Source organism: Schistocerca gregaria, chromosome 1 (genome assembly GCF_023897955.1).
Source record: "Schistocerca gregaria isolate iqSchGreg1 chromosome 1, iqSchGreg1.2, whole genome shotgun sequence".
Taxonomy (NCBI): Eukaryota; Metazoa; Arthropoda; class Insecta; order Orthoptera; family Acrididae; genus Schistocerca; species Schistocerca gregaria.
This window is the reverse complement of record NC_064920.1, coordinates 640,365,141-640,378,334: the sequence shown is the minus strand read 5'-3', so window position 1 is coordinate 640,378,334 and position 13,194 is coordinate 640,365,141. Positions and strand designations below refer to the sequence as shown.

General features: G+C 40.9%; 1 protein-coding gene across 3 annotated transcripts in view; it reads left to right on the top strand.

The window, feature by feature from the left end:
* LOC126360492 (retinoid-inducible serine carboxypeptidase-like) overlaps positions 1–13,194 on the top strand; it is a 283,675-nt gene that overhangs the window by 67,200 nt on the left and 203,281 nt on the right. For 2 of the 3 annotated variants that reach the window (XM_050007718.1, XM_050007717.1), the window contains exons 7-8: positions 7,014–7,091; positions 7,191–7,345. The exons of the other annotated variant lie outside the window; for it this stretch is intronic. In XM_050007718.1, the coding sequence (XP_049863675.1) occupies positions 7,014–7,091; positions 7,191–7,345 (233 nt within the window). The remainder of the gene's footprint in view (positions 1–7,013; positions 7,092–7,190; positions 7,346–13,194) is intronic. 3 annotated transcript variants of the gene reach the window in all.

The window sequence follows — 13,194 nt, the reverse complement described above, 5'->3', positions numbered from 1 at the left end:
CCACAGGCACATAGACACAGGCAACAGGGCATGCACAATGTCGGCACTAGTACAGTGTATATCCACCTTTCGCAGCAATGCAGTCTGCTATTCTCCCATGGAGACGATCGTAGAGATGCTGGATGTAGTCCTGTGGAACGGCTTGCCATGCCATTTCCACCTGGCGCCTCAGTTGGACCAGCGTTCATGCTGGACGTGCAGACCGCGTGAGACGACGCTTCATCCAGTCCCAAACATGCTCAATGGGGAACAGATCCGGAGATCTTGCTGGCCAGGGTAGTTGACTTACACCTTCTAGGGCACGTTGGGTGGCACGGGATACATGCGGATGTGCATGGTCCTGTTGGAACAGCAAGTTCCCTTGCCGGTCTAGGAATGGTAGAACGATGGGTTCGATGATGTTTTGGATGTACCGTGCACTATTCAGTGTCCCCTCGACGATCACCAGAGGTGTACGGCCAGTGTAGGAGATCGCTCCCCACACCATGATGCCGGGTGTTGGCCCTGTGTGCCTCGGTCGTATGCAGTCCTGATTGTGGCGCTCACCTGCATGGCGCCAAACACGCATACGACCATCATTGGCACCAAGGCAGAAGCGACTCTCATGGCTGAAGATGACACATCTCCATTCATCCCTCCATTCACGCCTGTCGCGACACCACTGGAGGCGGGCTGCACGATGTTGGGGCATGAGCGGAAGATGGCCTAACGGTGTGCGGGACCGTAGCCCAGCTTCATGGAGACAGTTGCGAATGGTCCTCGCCGATACCCCAGGAGCAACAGTGTCCCTAATTTGCTGGGAAGTGAAGGTGCGGTCCCCTACGGCATCCGTGCGTCGCTGGGGTCCGGTTCCACGTCTATGGGCACTTGCACCTTCCACCAACCACTGGCAACAACATCGATGTACTGTGGAGACCTCACGCCCCACGTGTTGAGCAATTCGGCGGTACGTCCACCCGGCCTCCCGCATGCCCACTATACGCCCTCGCTCAAAGTCCGTCAACTGCACATACGGTTCACGTCCATGCTGTCGCAGCATGCTACCAGTGTTAAAGGCTGCGATGGAGCTCCGTATGCCACAGCAAACTGGCTGACACTGACGGCGGCGGTGCACAAATGCTGCGCAGCTAGCGCCATTCGACGGCCAACACCGCGGTTCCTGGTGTGTCCGCTGTGCCGTGCGTGTGATCATTGCTTGTACAGCCCTCTCGCAGTGTCCGGAGCAAGTATGGTGGGTCTGACACACCGGTGTCAATGTGTTCTTTTTTCCATTTCCAGGAGGGTATATACACAATGTTAAAATTCTTTTATTTGCTAAGCATCATGGCATTGCAATTTTAATGACTAGCTGTGTACATATGCATTCACATTAAATTTTCCTATCTTGTTAATTAGAGGATGTGATGCTGCAGTAGTCATAGTGATGTAAAGGGATTTGTGGACATTTGTTCCATTGAAGTACTTCTTCACACCTCAATTGTTGGAATTCACACATGACTCATCATATCCCTTTAATTACATTGCACATTAGAGGAAACGTGCTGTTTGAAAAAATGCAAGGTGCCAAAGTTTGTCAGCATACTGAATGCAGTCAGTGTTTCAATTAAACTGGACTAATTAAAATAACCAAATAAAAACACTAACTATTTTCAGTTCATTTCATTTGAGCCACCTCAAACATCGAAAAAAATTATATCCCACAAGTTTATATGAAAATAGTATATATGTTTCTTTGGGTTATAAAATTTTATTATTTGTGTTTTTAAAGGATTTCATGGCACCCTTGTAAAAATATTTGAATCAATTTAACAATTGTAAATAGTGATTCAGCTCCTAAAGAACAAGCATTCTGTGAGGGACTCCCTCGATAATAACTTGAATTTAATGTGTATCTGGAATTGACTGCTAGCTAATAGTTATATTATTTATAGAAGTGCCATGATTTAGAAGACAGATTGGAAGCTCACTATTTCTGTTCATGGTATTCATTTGATTATACTGACACTTGCAAAGTGTTTTGATGTCATGTATTAAAAAATAATTCAAATTTTGACTATTATATTCCTGGAACAATATATCTCTGCCCTCGAGAAAAGAACATGAAGACCATCTTTAGATACAGCAAATGAGCTTTTAAGTTCAGTACAATTGTTTCCACTGCAGCTATGTGGATTGTGAGGCAACTATATTGTGGGGGGCCTCATATCAAACTAATACACTAACTCAGTAAAATGGAAGATACTTTAAAAACCAGAAATTAATAAATAATTTCATAAATTTAAATTTCAAGCTTTATAGGCTTCATTGGATTAGAAATAAAACTACTCTTACTTAGATGCAGAACTCAAAAACACTCCCAAGTCATTAAAATGCAATGAAACACATTCTGTCTGATAATTTTTTGTTTACTGCAGTTAAGTTCTGCGGGATTCACATCCACAAGATTACTTAACACCAACATACGAGAATGCCAAAACTATTGTGGTTGATTAATGAATAATTATTTTGCTGACCTGAGAGAAACATATGTTCAAGTTTCAAAAATTTGTAATACAGTGATTTGGTATTGGCTGAGCTGTTCTATGAGTTAGCTCATTAACTTCCATACTAAGGACATAAATATTTGTGTTCTGTATCGCCTTGCCACCACACTCATTATATACAAGCAGTGCTGCTGTAGCCTAATCAGAGAGCTCCCTAAATTGTAATGTATGGTATTCAAATCTTTTCTTTAATTCAGTTTAAGACTGTCATAGATTTGAAGAGCCTCTCCTTAGAACTGGTTAGTTGTGCTAGTCAAAGCAAGCTTACCATCAAACATGAGATTTTGAAAAATGCCCATCAGAAATAAATCAGGTGATCTGAAAATACAATGAATAGAATTAAAATAGCTTCATGTTTTTTGATTACTAGAATGTGACATGTACTCTCTTCTTTAAATTGTGGATTGTTCATTTCAGCAGTTAGTCTGCTATTGGGAAGACAAAAGGAGGAGGAAATTAAAAAAATAACTAGTAACCAAAGAAAATTTGAAATGGTACGTTACTTAAAGCAGCAAAAGACAGAGTGAAACTATTATGCCAACAGTCAAGTCCTGGGGGAAGGGGGGAGAGAAAAGAGCTAAACAGCATTTTACTCTCCCCTTTGCTTAAATATATTTTTTCTGTCATTCTCATTTCTAATAGACCACAGTTGACTAGGTTTCCATAATGACAACAAAAATGTTTTAATATAATAATTAGTTCAGATTAATGCCTAGTACATTGCTTTAGTGTGATTTATAAGTATAATAATTTATGTGATATAAGATCAAAATGTGCATTCATCATTACCAGTATTTCACTTAGAAGTACAATTGTGAATGAAGGTTCATCGATTATGGCTATGCATGAACTTAAGAAGAGGAATGTTGTATCTTTCAGCTGTTTCTGCCCATAGTCAAGAAAGTCATTATTTCTGTTACTTTTCCTTTTTTCACTGGCGGATGGCTTCTCCTTTTCTGTTCTGCCTTATTCAACTTTTTGTGGTTTGCTGGTTCTACTTGTGGACTCGAGGACAACATCAGACATATTGGCAGCAGGCATGGCCAACTGTAAATAGACACCTTTTTCTGGTCAGAATGCACTCTGCAGCCCACTTGTAATTTTCTAGAATTACTTGCCATTTTAAAACTGTTTTCATGATACTTTATTTTCTGAAAACTATCTAAGAAACTTGCAAAGTGATTAGCAGACAGGTACAAAGAACGAATGCTAGAAATATGAGTGTCTTGCAATACATCCTTAGAAAAACCAGTTATTTTGGGAATTTTCATTTTTTTCATTTTTTGACATAACCTGCTTTTAACTCTATACAATTTTCAAAGCACTGCTCCAACTTTTTTAAGCCTTCCAGAAAGTAATATTTGTGAAGGTCCGCAAAGTATGCATCTGTTTGGAGGTTGACCTCATGTGATGTGTATCATCACCCATCAAGCCATTTTTTCTAATTTGAAAATAAAAAAGTAGAGTTAATACAGTTGATGTTGCAATAATTTAAACTTTAAATCCATAATTTTGGAGATCAAAACTGCAGACAGGGCAGGGGGGGGGGGGGGGGGGGGGGGGGGGGCAACTGCTCAGTCTTGATGGAAGAGACCCTTTTTGTCCAAAAGCGGACATTTTTCCTCAGTTTCTTCACACAACCAGTGCAACAATGACAAACAATACTCTCCAGTTATTGTGTGTCCCTTTTTCACGTGATCATCATAGATGGTTGCACACGCAACCCAAAAAACTGTGGCCATCATCTTGCTGGCCAATTTCATCATATTTGTCTTGTTCAGAGCCCAATCTCCTTCAAAACATCACTATTTGATTGTTCTTTAGCCTCTGGAGTGAACAAGTGTATCCACGTTCTGTTCACAGTTACATATTGTCACAGAAACCCAGCAAAATTTCAATGGAAATGTGCCAAAACAGCCTTAATATCATTACAATGAAATGAACACCCTTAGCTGCTTACAGGTGTTGACATACGTCAACAGCGACAGATGAAAATTTGTGCCCCGACCGGGACTCAAACTCAGGATCTCCTGCTTACATGGCAGACACTCTATCCATCTGAGCCACCGGGGACACAGAGGATAGCGCGACTGCAGGGATTTATCTCTGGCACGCCTCCCACGAAACCCACATTCTCAACGTATTGTCCTGCACTACATTCGTTGTGGCCCCGCCCATTATACCCATTACTCGTGGTGCATTGCCGATTCCCATAAGAGTTCAGGCACTGTTTGTGCATTTGCACAGAAGAAGAAGATGGTCAAGTGGCCGGTGAGCATTAACTATATATATACTAAGATAGTATCTGTTCTTTCAGACATGTCCGAAAGAACAGATACCATCGGTGACCATGTAGCTCGATAGAATGAAATTACAATGAAATGAACAGGGTTAGCTGCTTACAGGCGTTGACATATGTGAACAGGGACAGATGAAAATATGTGCCTCGACTGGGACTCAAACCCGGGATCTCCTGCTTACATGGCAGATGCTCTATCCATCTGAGCCACCGAGGACACAGAGGATAGTGCGACTGCAGGGATTTATCTCTGGCACGCCTCCCGCGTGCATGGTCACTGATGGTATCTGTTCTTTCGGACATGTCTGAAAGAACAGATACCATCTTAGTATATAAATAGTTAAGGCTCACCGAACACTTGACCATATTCTTCTTCTGTGCGAATGCACAAACAGTGCCTGAACTCTTACGGGAATCGGCAACACGCCTGCGAGTAATGAGTATAACGGGCAAGGGCACTACGAATGTAGTGCGGGACAATACATTGAGAATGTGGGTTTCGTGGGAGGCGTGCCAGAGATAAATCCCTGCAGTCGCGCTATCCTCTGTGTCCTCCTTGGCTCGGATGGATAGAGTGTCTGCCATGTAAGCAGGAGATCCCGGGTTGAAGTCCCTGTCGGGGCACACATTTTCATCTGTCCTCATTGACGTATGTCAACACCTGTAAGCAGCTAAGGGAGTTCATTTCATTGTAATTTCATTCTAACAAGCTGCATGGTCTTAGTATATATATAGCCTTAATGTCTACCACACAATTACATTTATTCTCCGCTGAGAGCAAAGGCAACACCCACCTTGCCAAGATTTTTTCACACATTATTTGTAATGCAAAATTGATAACAAAGTACCCTGCAGTATGCTTGTGGCCTCAGCTATTTTTCACACTTTGATTTGTCAATCACTCGAAATCATATCATTGATTTTGTCAATCATTTAAGGGATCATCACTTGCTCTGGATGTTCTGACTATTTCTCATCTTTCATGGATGTATGGATACATTTAAACTCATTGATTCAAATGTAAACACTTTACCCAGATGTAAACGGTTTACCCAGCTGCAAACATTGGAACAGATAAGCAGTTTTGATCTGTTTCAGTGTTAAACCTTTTAAATAGAAATGTTTAACCACTGCTAAAACTCACTTTTTTTCCATGTTACAAAATAAATACATGCTTGTTGCTTCAGTCGAGGGACATTGAGGCCGTGTGATGGACATGGCTGCAACTTCACCATCCCTCTAGCAACAAATGTTGCTTACTATCAGCAAACCATTCCAATAGGGACTTATTGAATGACCCTCAGAATTAAGAGAGAGAGTGGACACTGAACACTTTCTGAACTTCCCACATTGGAAGGAAAACTTAACTGATCTCTGACTACAAAGTTCCAAAATATACACTACCACAACATTTCTGCCTCAGAGAGCTCCAAACTTGCCTTCTGCACCCCACCAGGACTGCCCACCAACTCCTCAATTGTATAAGCTACTCACAGCTCTGTGATATTCTTATGGCATGCAGACATTTCAACCAATCAGCTTCCATAGTAGAAAGTATGCGCTGTGAATGGCCACTTCCTGTTAATACTCATAGTACTACTGTAAAGTTTTGCTGCCTGCTGCCACTTTCAGGAGTTTGTTTCCCAGTGGGTACTAGAAAATGCTAGCCATTCTGTGCGAAATTCTTTCATTTGAATACTGTCAGGTCAAACCAGGCCACCAACCTTTAGCAGATTGGGGGAACTCAACTTTTTATTTTCAGGCTGGAGAATAGCCACAGCACTATAGACACTGGAAAACTAGCATTGCTGACAGTGAACAAAAGAAAGCAGCACTAGCCAACAGTCATAGACCAAAATGAAATGTTACATATAGACCAATTACTCAGAGAGTAACTCCTCAATTTAGCTTCAGTTCATAGTAAAATGTCAATTATGGCATTAATGAACAGTGACAAACAACAATAATAACTGCGTTGAAATTTTCTGTGAGGTTTTCAAGGACACTGATTAAGGAAACTTTTAAAATGAAATAGTTACTTAATTATGATTGTATGGTTATTTATATACCATAATTTACTTAAAACATTAATATTTGCAAACATTTGGAAATTATGGTACCAGCATTATGATCCTGCAAAAATTTTCAGTTCCTTTTTCTTTTTTTTTCAGTTGAATCACTTCTCAATGAGACTGACATCTCTGTGGTAGTATTCACTGGCAATCTAGATCTCATTGTTGACACACCAGGTAAATAAATCTAAAAATAGTGATTTTAAGTACAGTGATATTTTGTAAATTGAATTAAATGTTCACGAGAGAAAATGACTAAGATGCATCCTCATATAGGCACACTGAAATGGGTAGAAAATTTAAAGTGGGCTGGTGCTCAAAGCTGGAAGGAATCAAATCGTTCACCCATAACAGTTAACACTATCATTGAAGGATACTACAAGAAATACAGCAACTTCGCATTTTACTGGATTACTCGTTCTGGCCATATGGTGAGTAATGCATATCTCATGTCTACAGAATGCCAAAAAATATCATTTTTAAATGCATTCATATAAAATAACGTAACTTAGTGATACACATTTGTTAGTCCCCCAAATTCATGGATTGCTGAATCAAATTACAGTGCTACTGCTACTATATTTCTACATCAAGTGATCAGATCAATAACCATTAATGTGGATGTACTTTATTTTCACTATATGAACACCACAAAAATGCTCATCATCTGCAACAATACTGCTGCTTTACAAAACAGAGCAACAATTAGCATTTTCAATTACTTTTGTCAGGATGACTTCTGAAAATATCAATGATGTGAAACCCAACGTGCACTTTTTTCACATGACATCCTGAAAACCATGGATCAAGGTAGTCAGGAAGATGCAGCATTAACTCAGTGCCATACGTTAGCTTATTACAAAAAGTATGATCATACAGTATATCAAGCAATATTTCTGACTGCACTGAGGATTTCTTGGTAGGGAGACTGTAGCTTGTTATTCACAGATGATGCAGTTATCTATAATAAAGAACAGTCTGAAAGAAGCAGCACAAATAGTGAGATCTTGATAAGATTTAAAAGTAATGCGAAGATTATCATGCTTTAAATGTCCAGAAATGTAAAACTGCACATTTCACAGAAGGGGGGAAAAATGTATTTTCCTTCAGCTACAACATCAAAGAGCCACAGTTGAAATAGGTCAACTCATTCAAGTACCTGGATGGTAACAGTTGATAGGGACATGAAATGGAATGCAATCTGTCTACAAAGGAGATTGCTTAAAAATCACCCTTGCAGCCCATCCTACAATATTGCTCAAGCATGTTGGACCTGTAAATAGTACTAACAGGGGATGATGAACATATACAGAGAAGGACAGCATGAATGGTCACAGATTTGTTCAACACATCAGACAGTGTTGTGAGGATGCAGAACAAATTGAACTGGCAGACATTTGAAGAACTGAGAAAGCCAACTTACAGAACTTCAAAAACCAGCTTTTTATGAAGAATCTGGGAATCTAGGAACATATTGAAACTTCCATAGGGATCACGAGGACAAATTAGATCACTAACAGCATGCACAGAGGTGTTTAAGCAGCCATTCTTCCTGGACTCCATATATGCATGAAATGAAAAGAAGCCCCAATAACTGGTACAATGAGAGGAACCCTCTGCTATCCACTTCACAATGGTTTGCAGAATATGGATGTAGATGTAGGTGACAGTGTGGTGGTGTTAAATCTGGAGATGCACTTGTATGACAAACATTTCCTTGCCCGCCTTTTTATCTCCAAAAAAATGTGCCATACAATATGTACAAATGAATTGACTTCTTAATGCCTCCTACTGAACAGTTTTCAGTTGGTGAAGATGGTGAAAATGTAAAATTAAAACCAACATTTTGACCAAATTGCAGTGACATTCCTCAAAGCAAAACAATCACATGACACAACACCCAGAAGAATTTTAACCATCAAAACTTAATAAACATTGGGCATGTATGTCTAGACCAACTTTGCTGAAACAACGGATACAATCTCCTTTTTGTAAAGACTTAATGGTCATCTGAGACATGTGAAATATTAAATAACCAGTTCCTGAACATTAGCAACAACCTTTCTTCTCAAATTGGTGTTCCAGTGCCCTACCTCATCAGACCTAGAGTTATTACCCAAAATATTGTTTCTTGCTCCAGTGATACAAGGTGAAATCTACAGTGTTATAAAACAGAAAGTAAATTCACACTCATGTGGTTTTGAAGGTGTATCAAATTACCATCTCAAATAAATTTCTCATCATTTGCTTTTCCCTTACCAGATATAATTAACTCCTCCTCATTATTGGACAAATTCCCTAATATTTTCAAGGCAGCAAAAGTGGATCCTCTCCTTAAAAAGGTTGAAAGGAGTTTTGTTAATAACTGCATTCATCACAATCTTATAGCAAATATCCAACATTTTTGAGAAAGCAGTATATAAACATGTTATTAAGTTTGTAGATAATATCTGTTTTGAGCTCTCAACAGTTTGGCTTTCAAAATGGGAGATCAAAAAATGAGGACCTATATTCATTTCTAAATTAAGTTTATACTGCAATCAGTGCCATGAAGCAAACAATAGAAGTATTTCCTGCTGTCATAAAGACCTTCAATCTCATCAGTCATGAGTTATTTAAATATAATCTGCCACAATATAGAATTTTGGGTGAAATCCTATGACTGCTTTAGGTTATATCTCCCAGACAGGGTATAAAGAGTTTTAATCGCCCTAAAAACTATTGTAGCATACAGTCGAAGGATCAAGTCGTAAGGCAAGGCATTCCTCAGGATTTCACACTTGGTCCACTTCTGTTTAGTGTATTTACCAATGATATCCTCTGAAGCATTCAAAAAGATCTACCAATAACAAACATGCAATTCTGGAGCTCGACATCCTACCAATGCCTCATATTTATATTCATAAAACAGTGTATTTTATTCGTGAAAATTTGTACACACATAAAAAAAAACTTTTGCATCGCCTCAGTTCTAAGAGTTATGGAACTTGTACAGAAAATTGGAATAGAGATCAACATTAACATCATTTCCGTCCTTTTTATCGCTCATGGAAACCAGACATTGCATGTTGCACTACCATACAGCGAGACCTTCAGATGTGGTGGTCCAGATTGCCGTACACACTAGTACCTCTAATACCCAGTATCATGTCATCTTGCATTGATGCATGTCTGTATTTGTCATGGCATACTATCCCCAAGTTCATCAAGGTACTGTTGGTCCAGATAGTCCAACTCTTCAATGCTGATTCAGCATACAACCATCAGAGTGGTTGGTGGGTCACATCGTCCATATAAAGCCCTTTTCAATCTATCCCAGGCATGTTTGATAGGTTCCATGTCTGGAGAATAAGCTGTCCACTCTAGTCGAGCGATGTCATTATCCGGAAAGGAAGTCTTGCACAAGATGTGCACAATGGGGGCGCGAATTGTCATCCTTGAAGGCAAATGCCTCACCAATATGCTGCCAATATGGTTGCACTGTCGGTGAGAGGATGGCTTTGGATTTACTGCTAATGAGTGACAAAGAGTCCATGAGAGGGACCATAGTGAAGAACAAGACAACATTGAAGCTTACTAATAAGTCAGACTCATTGAGTTGAACTGCTTTCAGTCTATTAATAAGTCACCAGAGTTCTGAATATGATGTGAACACTTATCCACAAAAGGTCTCAGTAGAGGCACAAATGTCTAGCTGAGTAATATGTTGGAGCGCTGATGTTGCTCAAAACAGGATGTAATGGAAGACCTTCTTTGTGTACCTTTGGAGACCATATAACCATGCTGGAACAGAGCTGTGTGGTCTTAATCCTTACACAACTTCTTGTGGAAGGGAAGAAGATTTCAGCAATGCTGTCATTTTCTTTTTTCAATCTTCCTTTACGCTCATTCACTCAACAAGGTATAAATTTTCTGGTCATAGATGTCACATGGTAACCAGACAGTTGCAGTTTCCTTATCTGCTATAAGGACCACCATGTGAGGATCTACATGTAGCTTACATAGGGCAGCCCTTTTCATTGAGGACATGTTACTCTTGTGAGGTGGAGCTCTAGTACACATGTGACATGTTTCACATCTGATTTCTCCTACAGCACCACTGGAAAGAGGTGTAACAGCTTCTTCAACAGCACTTCATGAGGATGCACTTGATTCAACAGAACTTAAACCAAAAGACTTCTAGCAATAAGTGGATACTTTTTTTGTGTGGCCCAAAGGTGAAGCAGAAGTGTCACACTTTTTGCAGCATCTGAATTCTATCCATAAGAATATCAGATTCATGATGGAAGTGGACAAGGACAACTGATTGCCATTTCTGGATGCATTGGTGAAACAGAAAGTGAATGAGTCATTGGAGCATTCCATTTACTGTAAGACCACACAGACCTGTATTTGCAAGCATCTAGCTGCCAGCACCCATCACAAACTATGGGCATACTTCAGACTTTGTTGTACTGGAGACAAGTTGTGTCTGGTGTTGACAGCCTTGGAGTGAAGCAGTAACACCTACAACCAGTGTTCAAAGATAATGGATATTCTCCAAATCAGATCAGTACAGCTGTAGGGAAGAAGAAATGAGACTAACCACAAGATCAAGAGGAGAAGGAGCAGTTTAAGTTCATAGCTTTCCTCCAGTACATCAGCAATATTTCATCAAAATTTGGCAGCAGCTCAAGAAAACGTCACCTCAAAGTAATCTTTCACCCACCTACAAAGACTTGTGCCCTTCTCAATTCTGCAAAGGATATATGGGATTGCGGAAGATGGGAATCTACAAAATATCTTGTCACAATATTACGAGATGGAAGTTGCTACGCACCATATAGCGGAGATGCTGAGTCACAGATAGACACCACAAAAAGACTCACAGTTATAACTTTCAACCCTTCAGGCCTTCGTCAACAGACACACACACACACACACACACACACACACACACACACACACACACACACATGCAACTGCAGTCTCAGGCAACTGAAACCACACTGTGAGCAGCAGCACCAGTGCGTGATGGGAGTGACAACTGAGTGGGGGTAAGGGGGAGGCTGGAGCGGGGAGGGGGAGGGATAGTATGGTGGGGGTGGCAGACAGCAAAGTGCTGTAGGTTAGACTGTGGGCAGGGGAGAGGTGGGGAGGGGGGAGTAGCAGAAAAGAAGACAAATAAAAAGACTGGGTGTGGCAGTGGAATGACAGTTGTGCAGTGCTGGAATGGGAAAAGGGAAGGGGCTGGATGGGTGAGGACAGTGACTAATGAAGGTGGAGGCAAGGAGGGTTACGAGAATGTAAGATGTATTGCAGGCAAACTTCCCATCTGCGCAATTCAGAAAAGCTGGTGTTGGTGGGAAGGATCCATATGGCACAGACTGTGAAGCAGTGATTGAAATGAAGAATGTCATATTCGGTGGCATGCTCAGTAACAGGGTAGTCCAGTTGTTTCTTGGCCAAAATTTGTCAGTGGCCATTTGTGTGGACAGACAGCTTGTTGGTTGTCATGCCTACACAGAATGCAGGGCAGTGGTTGCAGCTTAGCTTGTAGACCACATCACTGATTTCACAGGTAGCCCTGTCTTTGATGAGATAGGTGATTTTAGCGACCAGACTAGAGTAGGTGGTGGTCGGAGGATGTATGGAACAGGTTTTGCACCTAGGTCTATTACAGGGGTATGATCCATGAGGTAAGGGATTGGTAGCAGGGTTTATGTAAGGATGAATGAGCGTATTGTGTAGGTTTAGTGGAAGGTGGAATACCACTGTGGGAGGGGTGAGAAGGACAGTGGGCAGGACATATCTCATTTCATGGCACAATGAGAGGTAATCAAGACCTTGGCTGAGAATCTAATTCAGTTGCTCCAGTCCTGTGTGATACTGAGTTATGATGGGAATGCTCCTCTGAGGGCAGATGGTGGGACTCTGGGAGGTGGTGGGAGACTGGAAAGATAAGGCACAGGAGATATGTTTTTGTACAAGGTTGGGAGGTTAATTACTGTCTGTGAAGGCTTCAGTGAGACCTTCGATATATTTGAAGAGGGACTGCTCATCACTGCAGATGCGACGACCACGGGTGGCTAGGCTGTATGGAAGGGACTTCTTGGTATGGAATGAATGGCAGCTGTCGAAGTGGAGGTATTGCTGGTGATTAGTAGGTTTGATATGGACAGAGGTTCTGATGTAGCCATCTGTGAGGTGGAGATCAACATCTAGGAAGGTGCCTTGTTGGGTTGAGTAGGACCAGGTGAAGCAAATGGGGGAGAAGTTGTTGATGTTCTGGAGGAATGTG